Genomic DNA, 21,879 nt, shown 5'->3' on the forward strand with positions numbered 1-21,879 from the left:
TCCTACTTCCGGCTTCGGAATTAAAGAGAAAAAGTTTGTTAATTTACCGTCACTTAAAAGGGCGTAACAAAAATTCTAAACTGGTCTCAAAACTACTCCTTTCGATAGTCATTATCAGTAGACGGTCAAACAAACTGATTTCGGTTATCCTGGTTCCCGGTTTCCGATTCTTGCGGCACTGGAAATAGTGGTCAAATTTTCCCAAATGGATCTCACTCACTTTTCTCAACGAAGGTTTGACCGATTTTCACGAACTTAGATTCAAATGAAAGGTCTTGTGATCCCATATGGGATTCCTGAATTTCATACGCATCCGACTTCCGATAAAGTGTAAAGTGTTTTGAAATATATTACCATCACATAAAGGGGCGAAACAAAAAACGTAAAAAAAATTTAATCGACATCAAAATTACTCCAATTGGTAGTCATTATCTGTAGATGGGTAAACAAAGCGATTCCGGTTATTCTTTCCAGAATTGAAGGAAATTGTTTAAAAGAAAACCACAATTTTATATGTGATTGTATGATTGATATGAGAACGGTAGATTAAAACATTTTTTCATATGTGCAAATTAAGAGCGTTTTATTGACAATTATTGCCCATACCTGCATATCAGTCCCACGCAGAGAATCGAAATCGCAGAGAATCGGAATCAAATGCGAAACGTAAATAAATCAAATTAGTCATGTAAAGTGCACGAACCAGTACCCAAGAGGTACCAAACCCCCAAATGACTACTAACTGTTGGCGGCCAGGTGGCATTAGCAGTTTAACATAATCTGCTAATTCACTGATGAGTTGAATGCGAAACGCAAATAATTTCAACAAACAATGTAATATTTGTATTTTTGTGTTTATTTAAATATTCAGTACAGGAAAAGTTCGCATAATCCTTTAGGAATGTTTTTGTAAGTTCTGGAAAGAACCGATTTGCGGAATTTATCCGATAATTAAAACTGTTGAGTACATTTTGCCATCATTTATTTATTTAAACCATTTCAATATTCTGGACCACGACTAAAACTAAATTCAAGAACTAAAAACAGGCAACTGATTTCAAGAACTATGGAATCGGCTACGAATCCAGTTGCAAAATTCTGGTTGAGAATCCAGATAGAAAATTCAGTTCATGAGTTTAGTTCTAGAATTATGAAATTGATTTTTGAACTTGAATTCCGAACCTGAATAAAGGAACTAAATTAAGTTCCAAAATTTAGTGTTTTTTAGAATTCAAGTTCCGGATGTAATTTCACCAAGCAGGTTCTGAATTCTAGAAATAAATTCTGAAACATAATTTGGAAATTTAAGATTGATTTGATTAAATCTTTATTGGAATCGATCAATATAATTTATTCAGTTCGCATTCACATCTCATCCAAGTCAGTCGATAAAACAAAACCGCTTACGTTCGGGACAGAAGAAACCAAGTACAGTATTGTGTAGTGAACAATAGAACGACCCCGAAATGAGTGAATCAAACGAACAAAAGCTACCGTCGACACGAAAGAATACAATTGTTGTTGACTTCAGACAGTGCAAAATTCGACCTTCAATACGAGAACTTGAAGGTTTGCTTAAGGAGCAAATGCATCTTGATATTAAACGTGTGCATTTACTTCAATGCAATAAGACAAATAATGTGGTTTATATCCAGTTCCATGAAGAGTTGGATGCAATTCAATTCGCTAAAGACAATAATAATGTGCACTATGTGGAGCATGAAAATATCAAGTACAACATTCTAGTATATATGGAAGATAGTGCTATAGAAGTGCGTGTGCATGATCTTCCCTCAAGCTTCATCGATCCTTATATTCGCAAAACTATGTCCCAATACGGAGAGATTCTCTCTATCGAAAAAGAATAGTAGAAGAACTTTGTCGTGAATACGACTTACTTTACTATGGGGTGCCTTTTCAAAATTTACCCTCTGAGAGAGTGATAAGTTTTTGATCGTGAATATCTCTTGTTGTATCTAACGAATCAACATAATTTTTTCTACTTGCCATCGGAAATATGATCACAATTTTATGATAAAATTTTCAGTTGTGTGACATAATCTCTCTCAAATAGTTCAAAATTAAACTTTTCTGAAATGTTTGGTATAAACGAGTATCAAAGAGGATAATTCATAAGGCGCGTTTGCTTTTCTCGTATTTTTAAAGCTCATAGCTCAGTGATCTGTGAATAGATTTATATAATCTAACGACCAATAGAATCGAAATTTTTCAACTTAAACGTGTATAGCAAAAGCATTGAAGTATTTCAATAGTACACTATTGAAAAACCTGTCTCATTTGACCCATGTCAACACCAGCCAATCAGAACGCGTTCTGAGGAAGAGAACAAAATATCTGCTGCTGTACAACAAATCTTTCGAGAAAAATGTTCCGAAAAGTAATGAATATCGTAGTGAGTTCCTCAATTTGGTCCTTCTGAATGCTAGAAACGAATCCCTACAGCATATTGATAGTTTCTTTCAATAAATTATGCAAATCTAAAATAAAATAATCGACATTAAAATTCTGTATGCGACTATTTTTATAGCCGTTAGGACCGCCCATTAATGAAAAAGCTACAAACGAAATCACGTAAAAGAAAGCTCCTAACAAAAATTGAATCAGTTTGGATTCTATCGCCACTGCGAGGAGATGTATTTTGTGCCGTTCGCAAAGCTAGTTTCGCTTCCGACAAAAGCGATTACGTCACAGCTGCCAGTCATTTGCATGGATGAAAAAGCAACGGTGGAGAGCAATGGCTAATGGCTCCAAAAGTTTTCTGAAGAACTATTAGGATTTGTTGTTCGCAAATCGAAAGGAAATATCCTCAGTTTAGTGTAAATCTAGAACAGTTTGGTTAGATTTTTGCACTTTTCGCTGTGTGAAATTCACAGTAATCGAGATCAAGTGAAGCCTATATGTGGAAAAGGGGAATGCTTGCATAATTCATACAATTGATCAACTAATTGATTGTCAGTTGTTTTCGTATTCACGACATCCAGTTATGTCTCTGACATTACCCACCCGCCTTTTTTCCCCGGTATTCTAAATGGCGTTCGTTTGTTACGCATGCGCTTGAGGAGGCCTATACCTTCTTATGTGACATTCGGTCAAGATCCCGTGCAAATCACTTGTTACCTATGACAATCAGATGGCCACATGTCAATATTGCCAAAAAGCTGTTCACTACGGTAAGCCATGTGATAAACTGGACAAGGAAACAACTACACCAAAGGACAACGGTGCTTCCTTCACACCAACCCCAAGCATACCTGTGACAGTCACCAACAACAGTGAAGCATCCTCTTCAACGAAACCATCCAACGTACCCCTTATAGAACAAAGTACACCAGCTGCAGTTAACAACTTACCATCCAACCACCCAGCAACTGCAAACATTGTACAACAAGACGCATCTACAGCAACTAGCAACGAAATCAACAACAATACCACCGATGCGCAATGAATGACGAGACGAACCGCGAACAAACTGCCCCTCAATAATGCCACCAGCCCATAATCCACGCCAAACAGTGACATTTTGTTGGGATGCATTGGTAGCTCTCGCAATGCTTCTGGTTGATCTTCACTCCAGATGCGCAATTTTGCTTGTTGACCTAACCATTCAACCAGAAATTAGCTTCGTCACTGAACACAATTTTTCGATAAAAATCTGGATCTTCCTCCAACTTTGCCAGCGCCCATTCATGATAAAATTATAGACCAAACTGAACAAGTTTGACAATGACACGATTCACACGTGATCTGTCAAAAACAGTGTTGTCAAAAAGATATCAGCAAAATCTTTATTTTACACTCCTGTTTAATCTAATTGCCTTCAAAATTGTGTTTAATCACGTCTAGGGTAGTTCGAATGGTAAAACGATTTCATAATATTGGAGAAAATTGCGGGTTCGAGTCCAGTTCTCATTTTGGCTTTTTAATCCATAAGTCATTTTCCAGTATGTCAATCGCTGGGTACCTACTTCTTTATGTATTGTATCTGAAGATTAAGTAGACAACCTTGTAACCTAAGCTTTATTTCAGACCCGTTTGCCGTTACTTACAGGTTATCTATAATTTTTTGACTTGCGTATTTTTGTTTCATTCACGTGCTCATACATTGATATATACATGCATTAGTGATGGTCGGGTAAGCATTTTCTTAACCCGAACTCGAGCCGTACCCGATCGAAATTTAAAAACTTTTAATCATACCCTACCCGTACCCGAGAATATTTTACTCCAAACCCTAACCCGATCCGTACCCAATAAAAAATAAAAATCTACCCGTACCCGACCCGAACCAGAAAAAAAACTCAGGTATTCGGGTTCGAATACCAGAAATTCAACCAAATTTTTTAGCCCGAACCCGACAAATACCCAAAACCCGACCATCTCTAACCATCTCTACCTTATGATAAAAAAAGAACCAGAATTTTATTAAAAACGCAAAATTTCAATTTCTAATAAATTTCTTTATTATCGCCTTTAAAGTAGCAATACATGCATGCCAACGCTTGATCCAATTTTCCATACAAGTTTTATAGGCCGCCGAAGGTATGGCCTTTAGTTCACGCAGCGAATTCTCTTTTATGGTCTCTATGGTCTCAAAACGCGTTCCCCGCAATAGCAATTTGAGTCTGGGGAAGAGGAAAAAGTCACACGGGGCCATATCTGGAGAGTACGGTGCTTGGTTGATGATATTGGTTGAGTTTTTGGCCAAAAACTGCGACACAACCAACGCTGTGTGAGCCGGCGCATTATCGTGGTGTAAAATCCATAAGTTTTCCTTTCATAAGTCTGGCCTTTTTTTGCGAATGGCCTCACGCAAACGACGCATAACGGCCAAACAATATTTCTTATTAACCGTTTGACCGTCCGAAAGGAATTCATAGTGCACCACACCACGAATATCGAAAAAAAAACAGTCAGCATAACTTTGATTTTTTACCGACTTTGGCGTTCTTTTTTCGGTTTCGGCTCTCCTTCGAAGCGCCACCTTTGAAGCGTTTATACCACTCGTATGCCTGTGTTTTTCCTAGACACGATTCACCAAAGGCCTTTTCTAACATTTTCAACGTTTCAGAACACTTAAATCCATTTGCAACACAAAATTTGATGCACGCACGTTGTTCTAAATTTTCATCCATTATAAAAATCGCCACACGAAAATTTTTCAACTTCTTTGTATAGACGCCAAACAAAAACTAATCGTACGATATGCGTCAAAATTTGACAGAATGTGTATAGTGTTGCCAACGTTGAGAGAATAAAAGTTTACCGATTGGACAAGCGCGGGAATTTTAAAATGAAAATTCCGGTTCTTTTTTTATCATAAGGTATATACAATTACTTCTACAGTAGGTTAACAGCTATATTTTCCAATATTCGAGGATTTATTATAAATTCAAAGTATTGTCCATCTGAAACTGTAACTTGTTCCCATCACTGGTAATTTAGTTTCTTATGAATAATTTGTTCAAGATAATAGATTAGTGATAAACAAGTCTCTGTATTTGTCAGGTTAATCATAGAATAAATCGAAATTTATTGCGTCATCTCACAACCAAAGCTTTTTAACTCTTCTGCTCTCGGTTCAATGCAGTTTGAAAAGACGAGAATTGTTGTTGATAATCCAAAACACAAATAAGTGCCACCACCGCCATTTGTTTAACATTCCGGCGGGAATGATTATCTATTCTCGTTGATGCTCATGCTTATTCATTTGGACCGCTGAGGCAATGACAATGGCAGAGTTGTTAGCGATTCAAGTGTAGCGAACCAAAACCCAAATGACTAGGAGCTGTTATTCAATTACCAGTGAATTCAACGAGTCTTGAATGGATATTGGCAGCGAAAGTCACTTGAATGGGAAGAAGTGTGCTGACAGTGCAATTTGGTTCCCATCGAATATTCTATCGAAAATATAATTTTACCGCACAGCAACGTAATCAAGAGAATTAGAAGTTCTACCTTCAGCTCGGCTGTCACTAAGTCCTGTTCTGAAGACGTTGAATTGGTTGAAGAGCTCGTTCTACAACTTTAACATATACTGCACTTGAATTATTTTTTGCATACAATTGCTGTTTCTGTTGGTATTTATCAATATAGCAATGAGAAAAACGAAGTCGAAAAATGTTGTCAAAAAAAAAGCGACGGTTCTCTGCCTTTCTTTGTATTTTCAAACAACATTTCCTACTTTCTACAATCGTTAGAGCGTGGCCTGTTGTACAATAGGTTGAATGTTTTATTCATTATATCAGTCAACTATGATGAATGCGGCTCACGAAATAGAAATTAATTACCGCATTCGCGAAGAACATTAGGTTGCTCTAGATGTTGCTATTTACGAATCAACTGATTGTTAATTTACGTAATTGAACTAAGAGAAATCATTCACTACTGCACGTAGCATAAATTTCTACACAAAATTGTAAAAAAAAGAAAATGTAAGTGGATACATTGCACAGAATACGATATTTTCGTCATAATCGTGTGATAGAGCATATAAAGGCGTAGCATATTCCAGCCTGAAATGTTTGAAGCAACCTTAAAAAAATAAGCTATGTGATTGCCGTTTAACAAATATACCACTCACGATGACGCACTTCACAATGCATAGTAGACCGAAACTGGAAATTAGGGAGACGAAAGCATTGTTTATATTGAATATAATTTTTTTGTAGGTGGAGTGAGACAAAATTTTTTTTGTGATCAAATGGCGCTTTCTGAATTTAAAGATTTATTGATTTTTAGTTGGTTTGACGTAGTCGTCGTAACTAAGATCAGTTTTGCAATGATTGAGTGGAAACATATATTGAAGATGCCAAATGAATGAGAAACTCACAGAAAAGACGATTTTTTGGAAAAAAATCGCTTAGAGGCAGGACTCGAACCTGCGTTCTTATGCAAACGTGTATTCGCGTTTACCATTTCCGCCACCCTGAGCTATGATAGACACATTTCTAAAATAGCATCTGACTTGGTAGAGCGTACATCGAACAAATGATCTAAATCCCAGCCGCTTCACGACCGGTACCCTTATATCCAAACATCTTCTCTGTTCATCAGACTACAAACACTAGATGTTTGGATATAAGGGTACCGGTCGTGAGGCGGCTAGGATTTAGATCGTTTGTTCGATGTACGCTTTACCAGCTCAGATGCTATTATAGAAATATGTGTATCATATTTTAGGGTGGCGGAAATTTTAAACGCGTATGCAAGGTTTGCCTAAGAACGCAGGTTCGAGTCCTGACTCTGGGTATATCTTTTTTCCATGAAATCATATTTCCTGCGAGTTTCTCATTCATTTGGCATCTTCAATATATGTTTTCACTCAATCATTGCAATTTCTGAATTTAATTTTAAAATGATTGCACTTTAATGTAAAGTTGTAGAAAATTGTATGTTAAACAGCTTTGCTGGAGAAGACATTCTTCATTTTATCGCGTTATATAATTTTTTTCGTTTAAACAGTAGGGTGGCTCTTGAAAAATCACTTTTTTGAGAACAATTCTACTAGAAAGTTGTCAAACTAATTATTGCTAATTTATTTATTGAGGTGCTTAAACTTTTAAGCACTACCGCTTTACGAATATACGAAATTTATTACGAGATGAGCCCGTTTTACATGTCACCTTTTGAAAATGATTATTTCAAATGAGCCCTACAAGTGTCTTATGCATTACTTTTTCTAAAAATGATGCACAGAAAAGCACAGCCGAAAGCAGATTGTTTGTTGAGTAATTCGAATAATTTTATTGTCAAAAAATCAATTCGCTAGAGTTCCGTTTCTGACCGCTGTGCAATGGTCTTAAGGCAATATGGCAAAATCAGGATCGACATGCTCCGATTTGTGCGAGACTTTGCACACGCCTTCGGTATGGTAAACTATTTGTTTTGCGCGGATGTAGCGAACAATCGAAAGGGGCGAATGTATTTGCCTGATTTTGTGTTTTGGGTACATAACCGTCAATTTGAACTGCTATGCTTTGATGTGTGTGTGTGTGTGTGTGTGTGTGTGTGTGTGTGTGTGTGTGTGTGTGTGTGTGTGTGTGTGTGTGTGTGTGTGTGTGTGTGTGTGTGTGTGTGTGTGTGTGTGTGTGTGTGTGTGTGTGTGTGCATTTTTTTTCAAAATCAAATCGTCTCTATGACTATGAATTGCGTAATATTTTGTAGATCAATGTTGTAGTATTATGCAGACCCATAGTGTTATGTACCAATCGACTCAGCTCGACGAAATCGGAAAATGTCTGTGTGTGTGCGTACGCATGTGCCCCTTTTAACGATTTTTTTAACGCGCAATTTTTTCAGAGATGGCTTACCCGATTACAACAAGCTTAGGCTCGTTTGAAAGCTAGTAGTGAACCGTTGATCAAGTTCGAAGATTAAATTATTGCGACTTCTGGTTCGGGAGATATGATGGTATAAGTGACGTAACCGACAAAATGCGTTGTTTTTTTTACCGCACAAGTTTCTCGGAGCTGGCTAAACCGATTCCAATTTGAACTAAATCGGATAAGAGGTGCTACCCGGTGGTTAAGGTTTGAAAATGTTCGATCTTGAAAAATCACCATAGGGGGAGTACATGAGATTTCCGAAATTGATTTTGGATGCCAAACCTCTTAGAATTGCATGGAACGTCGAGATTTAGTGTCATTTCAAATAAAAATTTTGTTTGAGTCGACTTTCTGGGAAGGAAAGTCCCAGAAAGCCGATTTTTTCAAGACGACAATAAATCAAAAATTTCATGTACCCACCCCTATGATGATTTTTCAAGATCTATGAAAATTCGACTAAGTGGACTAGAAGAAGTTCCTTAGATTAGCATCACTCTTCTCATACAATTAGGCAACACAAATTGGAAGCGCTTGGATGGAAAAGTGATGCCGACTGTGTGACATAAACACTGAAGCATGCTTTATGTGAACTACTCGATTTAATCTGAATCAATTGGTGTCAAAAATGAGTGTCAGAAATAATTTAATAAAAGGATACAAAATATTTTCATGAGACTGTTTTGAAGAAGAGAAAGGCACACCACCAGGTAGATTAAGAAGCGTTTTTTTTTTAATTGTGTTTCGAGGAATTTCTGCTGTAATATATAGGAGAAAATGAATAATATAAGAAAGAAAGCATAACACCACTAGGTGAATTAAAACAGTTTTTTTTCAAAATTGTGCGTCATTTTCCACTGATACTATGTAATTTTCTATAGTTCCTGTGCAGCAAAGTTATTTAAAACAGGAGGGTCCGCGAAAAATATTTTTATGGTTCCAAAGAGATCCACGTTATAAAAAGGTTGGGAGGCATTGATACGAGATCATAAGATCTTTTTTTTTTGTGAAAGGCAGACTTACTGTCTCTGAGATATCGAAGTAAATTCCATTTTAGATGTTTGTTCAAAATTAGATTGTTTGGCCATCAACTAACAAGATCTGCAAAATTTGAAGATTTTACTAGCCAGTTTTGAGAAATTCTTATTTTTTTAATGTCTCTTAATAAAGTATACAAACGCAAAGACATTTTGCGATCTCGACGAACTGATTCGAACACACGACACTTTTATACTCGATTCATTAGTCAGTTTCACTGTGATTTAATACTACTCCGTTTCCTCTGTTTAGTATATTTTCTTTAAATTTTGAATAAAAACCATCGCTTCACTTTAATACGACTTTAATTTAAAATCATGCAACTGAAGTAATTTATTCAAATTAGCAATACATTTGCTTATAGTGATCTCTCTCCCAGAAGTAAAGGATCTTTATATATGGAACTCAAAGAATCGCGTGTTTGTTGAATTCCGCTTGTTGATATTTCTTTTTTTTTTTTGGATTTCAATTTCGATTGACAATCAACATGCGCACGATTTCAAACGCATTTCCATTTTTTTATCATACTAATATTACCATATAGTTAATTTATATGAGAATTTTACAGGTGTCCTGTCTTCAATTTCTTTTTTTCAACCACAACATTTCAAATTGAAGTGCTAGCACAACTTTACGGTTCATCCTAAGCACTCGTTCAAATTCTGAACTCGACTTGAGCAACAACTTTGTGTCAATTTAAAACCATTTGTTTACATTGTATGAACGCAAATGACAGACTGTTTACTGATTATATGTAACGTGAACCAAATGATTATATATGAAGAGCACTCTTCTCGATTTAAACAAATAATGAAACGATTTGTCATCACACCAATTACAGTCATAAACAAGTCAGCAAAAACAAAGTCCAACCGCAATTTCGTTGACCAATTGGTTTCGGTAGACGTTCCGTCAATTAGTAACCGCAGTCGACTTCCTGTCCGAATGAAATGAGAAATGCAGCGAATGTCTGTCGGTCTGTCTCCTCTCTCCGATAAATTCAATTTAGACTAAGCTCCTGTCCTCACGTTTGTCGTGATTAACAAGTTCTTTTTCTTGTTTTCTCTCTCCCTTCCTCAACAGATAATTTGCAATCACCGGAAAAGTATGCATCAAGAACAGCAGCAGCAGCAGCAGCATTTCCACAGTCAAAAGCAAACCCAGCAGCAGAAGCACCAGTCAACCAAACGGCAGCACTTAACTATCCCGAATCGGATTAGCACCGAGTGGGCATGATATGCATCCACAAACGGTGGTAGAACTAGACCAGCACAAGTGGAAAGAATCTTCGCGAACAGCCAGATAGCAATGATTCGGCCACTGCAACTAAAGTCAGTATTTGATAGGATGGCAAGCAGCACTACAAATAGAAGTAATAGCAATAGCAATCGTAGCAGAAGAAGACGAAGGTTTCGGGCACCGGCAGCCAGCTGTTTCCACTGGAGCGTTTGGAGCAGTGTGGCGTTACTGTTAATGACGCTCCCGTCGCTCAATTTCGCCATTGCCCCCAAATACGAAACGGCGTACGCATGCGAGGGTAAAACGCTCATGATCGAGTGCGAAAATGGGGACTTGATCAATCTGATTCGGGCTAACTACGGGCGGTTTTCAATCACGATCTGTAACGACCATGGCAACGTGGATTGGAGTGTGAACTGTATGTCCCCGAAAAGTCTGCGGGTTCTGCATTCGAAATGTGCCCAGAAGCAGAACTGTTCGGTGCTCGCTTCAACCAACATGTTCGGAGATCCCTGCCCGGGTACGCACAAGTATCTAGAAGCGCACTATCAGTGCGTTTCGGCGGCTCAATCGTCTACGACCACCAATCGACCAAGTCCACCGTGGTTGAAGACGTCGCAGCCGATCGTCTGGAGTACGTCCACCGTTCGAAACCCGGTGCTCAGTAAACTGAATTTCTCCGATCCGCTGGCAGGCTTCGGGATGACCTCGGTGGCAACGACCAGCTCAGCGACGACGGCCAAGGTGAAACCAACGACACCGTACAAGCAGCAGACACTGATAGTGAACCAGCAATCGCCGCCATCATTTCGCAACAAAGGATTTGACAACAAAAGTGTGAACGACGATCTGGCGATCATCAAGCAGATTAGTGATGCAGCCGGTGGCAGTGGCATCAAGAAGCAGTCGAAGAATGCCGTTGATAAAAGTGATGGTGCTCCGGAAGACGATGAAGACTTTGGTGATGACGAGGACTATTTTCCGACGCAAACGGCAGTATTATCCAATGCTAATAGAGATAGAGATAGTGGTGACGGTAGCAAGAGCTACGGTGAAAGCAATGTTTCAGTAGGTGGAAGCACTAGCAGTAAGAAGAATGATAATCACGACTCATCCAGCAGCAGCAGCAGCAGTAGTGGTAATAGTAATAGTGGTAGCAATAGTAATAGTAATAGCATAAGTGGTACCAGCGATAGCAACAATGCTGTGAACAATGTGCTTGATGTGAGTCATGCGTGCGGTCCGACGACGGCACGCAACTTGTTTTGGAATGTTACACGTGTTGGGGAGGCCAACGTTCAGCCCTGCCCTGGTGGGGCCACTGGTATTGCCAAGTGGCGATGCGTAGCAATAGGATCACTGACGCCCGAGCAGCGTTTGCATTTGCAGCATGAGCAGCAACAGCAACAATCATTTCTAGATGATAATAACAAAAGTGATATTAGTTTTAATAGCAATCTTAGCGGTAGGAATGGTGCGGATGGTGCTGTGGCGACGTGGTACTCATATCAGCCGGATCTGACACAGTGTCGATCGCTGTGGCTCAATAACCTAGAGATTCGAGTCAACCAGCAGGATTCGTCGCTGATCTCGATAGCGAACGATCTGTCGCAGGTGACGAGTAGTAAAACGTTGTACGGCGGAGATATGCTAGTCGCCACCAAGATCATTCAGACGATGTCTCAGAAGATGCATTTCGATATCGAAACAATTCCCGACCAGCGACAGCGGGAATCACTAGTGTACGAGTTGTTGAATAGTGTGGTAAAAACAGGAAGCAATCTGTTGGATCAATCTCAACACGCCAGCTGGCTGGATTTAAGTGTGGAAGATCAAATGCGTGTGGCAACGTCACTGCTAACGGGCTTGGAAGACAATGCCTTCCTGCTAGCCGACACCATTCTACGGGAGCGGCACGTGGTTCAGAAAGTGAAAAACATCCTCCTATCGATACGGGTTCTCGAGACGCGCAACTTCGTTAAGAACGAAGTTTTTCCCGACTCTAGCCAGGAACGATGGCATGTCAGCGATGATTTGATTGAGCTGCCCAAGGCTGCACTGATCGAGAACAGTGAAGGTGGACTGGTGCGGATAGTGTTTGTTGCCTTCGATCGGCTGGAGCAGATACTGAGACCACAGTTTAGCAACATTCAGCAGCCACGGGTAGATCAGAACAAGCTGGAACAGGATGACGCTACGGCTGGTGCCGGCAAGAGTGATGTTTCGTCTACGCCCCGGCAGCGACTGCTAAACAGTAAAGTGATTTCCGCCAGTCTCGGCAAAGGACGCCATATTCAACTGTCACAACCTATACGCATGATTTTGAAACATTTACGGACAAAAAATGTGTCCAACCCGGCGTGTGTGTTTTGGAACTACATTGACCACGCATGGTCCGAAGATGGCTGCTACGTAGAGTACACCAACACCACCCACACGGTGTGTATGTGCAACCATTTGACTAACTTTGCGCTACTGATAGACGCTATTGACGAAACGCAACTTTCGCTGCTATCCATAATCGACGACGATATCAAAATATTAATCTACATCAGCATAGCAATCTGCGTCGTTATAGTCGTGATAGCACTGTTTGTACTGAAATTGTTCAACGGAGTGTTCTCCAAAGTCCGCAACGGTCGGCGTCATCACCAGCCGGCCAATAATACTGCGGCCGATTTGCATTTGCCAAATCATCTGCAGCACCACGGTCTTATCGGTTCGAACCAGCATCACCATTTGGGTGCTGGTGGCGCTACCGACCATCTGGACGTCAACATCCACCAGCATCAGCAGCAGCAGCAGTACAACAGCTCGGCCGGATTGATGACTGCCGATAGTGGTCACCTGATGCGTCCCGGTCACCACAATCATCACAACAATAACAATTTGGTTACAACTACGTTCAACAATCTGGCCCCAGCCGGGGGCCCCGGTGGAACTCTCGGAGTGGGCTACGAAACTGCCACCCACCATCGGTTGGCCGTACAGGAGCGGCTCAATAACAATGTAAATGCCACTAATAATCACGCTTTGACATATCGCGCTAATAATAATAATCAAATCAATTTATTACGTTCAGCAAATCAGCAGCCGCAGCAAGCTACTGTTACTACCTTACAAACCACATCATCAACATCTATAATCGCGACCACCACCGGTAGTGGCGTTGGGCACGGAATCGGTGGTGGTGGCGGTGCCAGTATAGGTGGTAGCAGCAGTGGCAGCAGCGGTGGTGCCGAGATGGCCGTGTACAGTCTAACCGAAACGGGGACCGCAACGTCCACCTCGTCCAGTGCGGCCATCAGTGCGAGCAGCATACCGCTGCTGCATCATCACCATCACCATCACCTGCACCATCATCTGCACCAGCATCAGCATCACCACCTGGCTGATGGTGGTGTTAGCGGCAGCGGCGGCGGCGGCGTCGGCGTCGGAATTGGTGGTGCAGGCGGTAGGGGCAGTATCAGTGGCGTAAGCATCGGAAGTAGCGGTAAGAGGAATCTGTAGCGAGCATGAGTCAGAGGATGTTTAGGGGATGTGCTTAGGCTATATAGAATTTTTCGTTGAAAAAAAAAACACAAACTTGTACAGACGAAGGAATGATTTATCCTTCGATTGATAGCTGTTTGAAAAGCTCAACAGAAGCAAAAGAAGAAAAAGAGTGTGGTAACTCACGTTGTTATTGTGTACGATACAATTCCTATTGGAACGTAAAGAATACTTAGTATAGGAAGACATGTGTTTCCGGTGACGTGCTGTTGGGCCACCGTTGATGAGAGATGAGGGTATAAGTTGATGGTTATTTTTTTTCCTTTTCTTGCTGGAATCTTTCTTAACACGTGTTCGTGTACCCTGCAATATTTCCATATCGTTACTGTATTTTCAGTTTTTTTCCCGCTCGTATTTCTTACTGGTAATCGCATGTGAATTATGTGAAAATGTGATTTGTTCTGCTGGTGGATGGAAATTGACAGAATGATTGATGTTACTGGGTTGTGATTTGAGTTCGGGTTTTCAGAATGTAAGATTTATGCCAGTCTAGAAATGGCAAGCGAATACGAATCGAATGTTCATTTGACGGATCGTTGGAATTGCGTTAATCAAACCATATCGGCCACACAAGATACGGTTACATGGGAACGTTTGGACACCTTCAAGCTTGCTGTCACAAGCTAGCAAGCAAACGCTCATATGTAGGACGTTGATTTGAATTTCAGAAGGGAACACATTTTGCTACTGTGTAAAGAAAACTGATGTGAAATAAATGATAATAATACTAATAATTTGTGTTCGAAAAATACTCAGGATGGGTCAATTTTTTTGGTCAAAAAGGTTATTACTGTTTAAAATATGTTTGTTCTTGTGAGACTTTAGAAGTGATTTTTTCGATTTTTACGCCGTCTGAAGCTGTTCTACAAAGAAGTGCGATTGAGTTTTGTTTTTTTATTTAATCAGAAATAACATCTGCGGAAACATTGCCAGTGCTGTATGTTAGAAGCCTTAAGGGAACCAAGTCCTGTCAAAACCAATAATATTTGATTGATACAGGGGTATGTTCAAAGAAGGCAGACAAGAGGATTGAAAACCAACAGTGTCTCGGTAGACCATTCACATCAACTGACGGACATCACAGTTACAAAATAAGAGACACTTCTTATGCGAATTTTCAAAATTATGCGGTTTTTATGCATTTGTGATTTTGCAAAGTTATGTTTTTTATGAGAATTTTAGAGTTATGCGGTTTTATTTGTGCCGGAACGCATCACACTAAACTCTATTTTAATGTTTCTTTTTATACGGTTTTATGCGATTAGTCAAAGTGGGTTGAACCGATTTTCATTCAAAGTTGATTTAACCGATTTGATTCATTTGAAAGGTCATATGGTCCCATAAAGCGCTATTGAATTTTATCTTGTCGGGCTTCCGGTTGCGGAAGTACAGAGTGATATCTGCGAAAGATGGTAACAAAATATGCACTCATATTTTCGGAGATGGTTAAACCGATTTTCACAATCTAAGATTCATATGAAAGGTCATACTTTCCTATAGAACGCTTTTATATTTTATTCGGATCTGACTTCCGGTTCCAGAGTTACGGGGTGATATGTGCAATATGTGCGGGTTTCGGCAGCACCAGTTCAAAACTTTTAAACGGAGCTCATTTCGTTTTTACAATTATGACCGAATGGAATGGACCGAAAGTTCAAAGTTCTGGCTTTATATACTGCTATTGAATTTCAACCGGTTTCGGATTTACAGGGCGAAATGTGTGTTCAAAATTTCCAACCATAATTTTGACCGACGATGAAGAAATCAGGAGAAATTCTTCTAAATTTGCTTTGTGCACTAACAATCTTTTTTGTTTTTATGCAAGATTCAACGAATAGATTTTCGAAAAATAATATAGTAATATTTATAAGAGTATGTGTAACATGAGAAAGGCATCATCACAACACTAGGTGGATTAAAACAGTTTTTTTATGCACACTTTCAAAGTAATGCGGTTTTTTGTGTGAATTAAGTGGATTTTTCATGTGAATTGGCAAATGTATGCGTTTTTAACCATATTTCTACAGTTATGCGGTTTTATTTTTGTTGAAATGCACTACACTCAAGTTTCTTTTAATGCGTTTTTTTACGGTGTTTTATGCGATTTTTTAAAGTACTGGAACTTTTCAATGTTATACCGTTTTTATGCGAATTTTTGAAGATACGTGTTTTTTATGCGCATTTTCAAACTTATGCGGTTTTTAAAACGGATTTTTGAAGTTATGCGACTTGTTTATGCGTTACGTATCCTCCGCTTAAAAAACTTGAGTGTATTGCGGGTGTTAAAGCTTGTATTTGTGTCAACGATCCGGAAACAATCGATCAATGAGTGAATACTAGGCTAAAGTTGATGCAAGACCGAAAAACTTTCGCCAAAGACAATCCAAGATCAAGGTCATGTTGACTATACTCTTTGATTATTGCGGTTTGGTGCACTATAAATTCCTTCCGCCCGGCGAAACTATCAATAAGGATTATTATTTAGGCGTTTTACTTCCTTTGAGTGGAGTTATACGCCTCAAGAGATCAGGATTAAGTGCCAACAACGACTGGTTCTCGCTTTATTGCGCTGTCTCACACTGCAATGATTTTACGTGAGTTTTTCTCCATAAATTAAGCAAATATCGTTTCCAAACCACAACCCTCGCCTGATTTGGCTCCGTATAACTTCTGGCAATTCTCCAAACTAAAAAGGCCACTCGAGGAACCCGTTTCGAGGCGATTGAAATGATAAGAGCCTAATCGAAGAAGATGCAGATTGTCATACCGAAGGAGTACTATTCGACAAACTTTGAGGACTGGAAAAAACGTTTGCATAAGTGCATTTTGGCGGAAATGGATTCCTTTCATTCACGATATTTGTGCATCTGATACTTAACTAGCTTTTGTTGTTACTGGTAATGAAGGATTAAGGATGTACGGAATTAAATTGCATCACAAGAAAATATACGGTAAAATTCTCCTATTCAACCGATCGTTTCCAAACCTTAATTAAATCAAATCAAAGATATGATTTAACTTTCTCCATGTTCGTTTCATTTAATTTCAATACCATATCATCATGCACGAACCTGTCTTTTAACACTATTCATAAGATCTTGTACAATGTTTGGATCAACATTTTTTTTGCGTGGAAATTAATTTTTCTTCATATCTTCTTTCGATTCTACTTCCTTAAGATGTTTCCGAAGCTCATGATAGACCAGTACTTCTACATTGGCCGTAGTTTCGGTACGTTCGAGAGTGGATTGAAGTCCTTCGGCACCTTACTGGCCACTCCAAAACATCTTTCGAGCAATGGCTCAAAGCTAAATCCAGCCAGAAAATTGTGTGACTTTAGAAGTGAATATAAACGCTTCTGGAGACATTCCTTTGTGCATGCCTACCCGTCGATCATCTCGGTTGTCACATATGGAGTGCTCCGCTTTTCATATGCGCAAAGTACTATCCAAATCATGTATTTATTTTTGGCAAACCTCGATATCTTTTGCTCGTCTTGCGGGACATCAATCTTATAATGAGCAGCGAAAAACAGGAGTCACGGAAGCTGTCGGAAGTCGGCTTCTACCTACGTCTCGTCATTCATAATGAGTAAAAGTCATTCGTGAGTAAAAAGTTGCAGCCATTTGATTCCGTACACCCAATTTCATTCCCGAGCTGGAATTTTTCTTTTACATCCCGTTAAGAATGCTACACTCAAAACACCTCGGAAATGCAGCTCTCGAAGTTGCAAAACACGGAAATCGTAATTTGCACGGATAATCCGAATGATTATCAACTCAACATGTTTTTGCCACCATGTTGGAAAACAGATTTTTTTTGTCGCTTCATAAGCCGGTTTTTATTGATGTCGTCGACTGTAGTGCGGTTTTCTATGGGCCAGATTTAATATCGAGGATTTAATGTCGAAAATTTGATCCGCTCCACATCCGCCACTTGCTTCAACAATCAATTATATGAGTCAGTGCTTCGTTCGCTTAAGGCTCAACAAATCGCTTGGAAACCATCGAATGAGGCAGCTAAAGCCCGGCTAGGCGCAAGCACTTTATTTCAATCAGCCGCTTTCAATAGCTGCCAACAAAAGCTGCGGAAATCTAACTGCTTTGTCATGGTGAAAATACTGACTGAGCCTCTCGAATCCTACTGTACGAGCAACTCTTAACAATGGCCACTGCTGAAGAGCCGAAAATATATAATGATGAGAAATTACTTTTCCCCACTAACATCGTAAGAAAGAAAAAAAAACCTTTGCATCTTCCTGCCATACATGCGTTTTTTTTCGCCGCTGCCGCACCGCATGTCAATATACAAACCATATAGACTCGTATCCACCGTATCATCTCTCTGACCACCACAATAAACGGTGACCCCCGCAATAACAGAAATTGCTTTGACATGCCAAGCTTCAACTCCGACAATGGCAAATGAGACATTGACGGTAACGGACCACATCTTTTGACCGTGCCTACCAGAAAAAGGGCATTATTCTTTCATTCCCAGCTGGTTTGCTGTCGATTTCATTGTGCCCTTGTTACAACGGCAACCAAGAGAAAGATATTGCAAACATTCGTCCGATAGGAAAATTAAATTTTTCCGAACGATTGATTTTTTATGCTAGTAGCATAGCCGTGGTTGAACCTCCCACAGGGAATGGACCTCCAATTGGAAGACCAAGCTCATACCGAGCTGATGTGCGTGTTACTGACGGGAAAATTTTGCTGTTGTGCCCGAAGAAAATCTAGAATTGCTAGAAATGTTTTCAGGTTGCGTATTGTCACATAACTCACCGTTTTCCATTTCACTTAGATTCCACTTTTTTTCTTCTTCACTTGGTCCGTACTGTGCGAGGTGTGGCTGTAATCAGAGGTAGACGACGTGCTTTGCCGGAGAGGAATGGGTTCTACTCAGCCATCATCCGTGGGGAGCTGTTGGGGCAATTTTGTCTGAATTACGTTTGGGCTAACCTTGCTCAGGTTCGGATTTTCCGAGGGACGCCGTTTTAACGAGCGGTTTGCTCCTTTTTTCGCTCACTGCGGAAGCTTGATGCGGATCAACGTAATCGAATTGTCTTTTTTCGGGATAGGGTGGAAAGCTTCGCCTTCGTCTACTCCCCATCGGATTTAGAATTTAGGACGAAAACGTGCGCTGGAGGTAGTTAGCTGGGATCTTTAAGTGAATGTTTTCATGGTTCGGCTTTGACAGTAACTAACTTGTTTAATTTTTCATCAGAAACTTTTGTGAGGGGATTGTAGCCCAAAGTTAGGTACGTACAGTTTTGTGTAAAGGAAGACGACGATGATTCATAGTTAAGTAAAGTGACGTGCAACTTTCGAAAATTGAAGCCCAAATCTAGCAGTCATGAGTCGTTTGTTTTCCTCGGTGGTTGAAGAAACTCTAAATATAACCAACCAATCAGGATTTCAATTATTCACTGCCTGTAGCCAAATTGTCGGTGCTGCTTTATTCGAGGAAAATTGCAATCTCTATCACAGTCTCTCCGCAGGCTGTTTATGTAAATGATCAAAGAATGCGACTTGCTTCGGAATCTCATTGTTCCATCCTGTGGCCACACATATAGGCATACTCGAACGGTTAGTATCAATATCGACATCATAGTTGCTGAACGTAATGATTGCAATGCACAATACGGTACAGAAAGGGAGCGATTGCTTGCCGGATATACAGGCTCCTGGCAGGAGATCTTCATCCCCGATTAATAATAATCGTATTTTCGCATAATAAACGTCCATTCGATGGCGTCCACCCGTGTTATATCACGCCTCGGTAAACACGACGCAAACCCGAACCAAACCCACCCACCCTGATTACGTGGCGTGCCTCTTCTGTGTCATAATCCCGTTATTCCGGTTGCATACCAAAAGGTGTTTCTGCTCCGAGGGTAAAATGACGGAGGAGTAAGAATTTTATCCCCGGTTCTTTATTGTCACTTAGCCGTGTAAAACTGTCATCTTCCGTCGTTTCCCTCTTACACAGTGTGATAAAACCGCCTGAAACATGTTGAACATGTAGGGTTTCTGGTGTGTTCTCGGACTAGTTTTGAATATCTGGGAAGCGTAATCTCATATGATCCTTAATTTCTCATTCGATGTTACGCGAAACATTACCCAGCCCGGGCGAAGATCTAGATAGAGCCAACGACTCTCATAGCTTTCGAATCGCTGCAAAGGATAAACCTCCTTACTTTGGCTGTGCATCCGTCCTTTTCAAGTACGGAGCGAGTGGTTGATACAACGAGCGGTTTTTGTCATTCAGGTTGAATGGAGCGCGCGCGGCTATTGTGCTTACGGTGGAAGGGAAAAAGGTCTAAAACAGCTAACTTTTATGATTTTCGAATTGGCCGCTGGCATTTAGGTTCAATCGAAATTATGATGATTACCTCCTCTTAAAAAAAACGATGGAGCCAAAATGATGCTACTTTATGGGCACTTACTCACTCGGCAGAAATGGGTGTTTTTGTTCGCTGTTTAATTCTAAATTCATACACGGAACGACCGAAATTAGCTCTGCGCCTAATTCGTATTACTGCTTTTGAATTAGTTGATTTCAACAACAAAATTTCCAAAATAACTATAAAATTAGTTAAAATTTAGAATTTACTGTGCTGAAAAAAACTCTTATTTTTAGAGAATGTGTTTAGTTGGCGAATATTCTGGACACAAACCAGCAATATTTCAATCCAACACGAAATTCTCATTGCATACTAATTTCGTTATTATAATCAGAAACTTTGATTCTATTTATCTATCACCGTCATTACTGAAGGACAGCAGTGTCAAAGCAAAACAATCCATTAAAAAGCTAAAAGGGACAGTCTTGTTGAAACTGCTCGCAAATTGTTTAGATGTTTTTCGCATGTGTTACGATATATCCCTATATAAATTTCTAAACCGATATGTAAAAATGACGTAAACTGTTAGTGGAAAGTGTATTTATTCAGAATTTGTGCGCAGTTGAAGCGATTGTGGGTAATAATGTTTTTACGCGAAACAGTGAAGTGAGTTTCGAATGTTGCACTCTAATTGTACACGTCAAATGATGTTTTTTTGTATCTTCTCATTCCGGGCTACGCCTTCCGGTGTACTACTTGTATTCGGTTTTTGTTTTCCGAGTGCTCAAAGTTTTCAGTGAGAGAGTCGATTTCGCGAAGTCGAATGAAGAAAACAGCGATTTAGAAGTAAAATTTTCAAAAATAAGTTTATGTTTTGCTTATGTCTTTTTCTCCAATACAACATCGTATTTATACCTGCAAATATAGAAAAGATAACCGCGACTGAAATTTTTTTCGGTAGTAGTGTGCCATCTAGTGGCTAGTAGTCATTACGGTGCCATATAGCGCCATATAGCTGCTAATTGCAGAAACCAATTCAACCATTTATGTTGGTTGAAAACAACGTTTTATTTCTCTAATTCAACTAAAAAATTAGTTGAATGGATATGAAGCGTGCCTTAGCTAAGAAATGACAGCACGTTTAGTTGGTGAATTCAACTAAAAAAAATAGCCATTTCAACAAATATTTTATTATTATTAAGAGAATTAGAATTAAAAAATCTAAATTAGCAAAAGTAAGATTTTTTTAGTTGTCTCAAAAAATAACTAACTAAAATCAGAAAATCAACTAATTTTTTCGCCAAAATGCTAATTTCGGTCTTTCCGTGTAGGTTTTTAATTTTGAACACAATGAAAGAA

At 39.6% G+C, this 21,879-nt stretch overlaps 1 protein-coding gene across 1 annotated transcript in view; it reads left to right on the forward strand.

The window, feature by feature from the left end:
• LOC131432511 (latrophilin Cirl) overlaps window positions 1-21,091 on the forward strand; it is a 79,304-nt gene extending 58,213 nt beyond the window's left edge. Inside the window, exons 3-4 of the mRNA XM_058598839.1 lie at window positions 10,464-13,628; window positions 13,702-21,091. Of these exons, the coding sequence (XP_058454822.1) occupies window positions 10,689-13,628; window positions 13,702-13,764 (3,003 nt within the window). The 5' untranslated portion in view covers window positions 10,464-10,688 and the 3' untranslated portion in view covers window positions 13,765-21,091. The remainder of the gene's footprint in view (window positions 1-10,463; window positions 13,629-13,701) is intronic.
• The last annotated feature ends 788 nt before the right edge of the window (window positions 21,092-21,879 follow it).

This window comes from Malaya genurostris, chromosome 2 (genome assembly GCF_030247185.1).
Source record: "Malaya genurostris strain Urasoe2022 chromosome 2, Malgen_1.1, whole genome shotgun sequence".
NCBI classification, from domain to species: domain Eukaryota; kingdom Metazoa; phylum Arthropoda; class Insecta; order Diptera; family Culicidae; genus Malaya; species Malaya genurostris.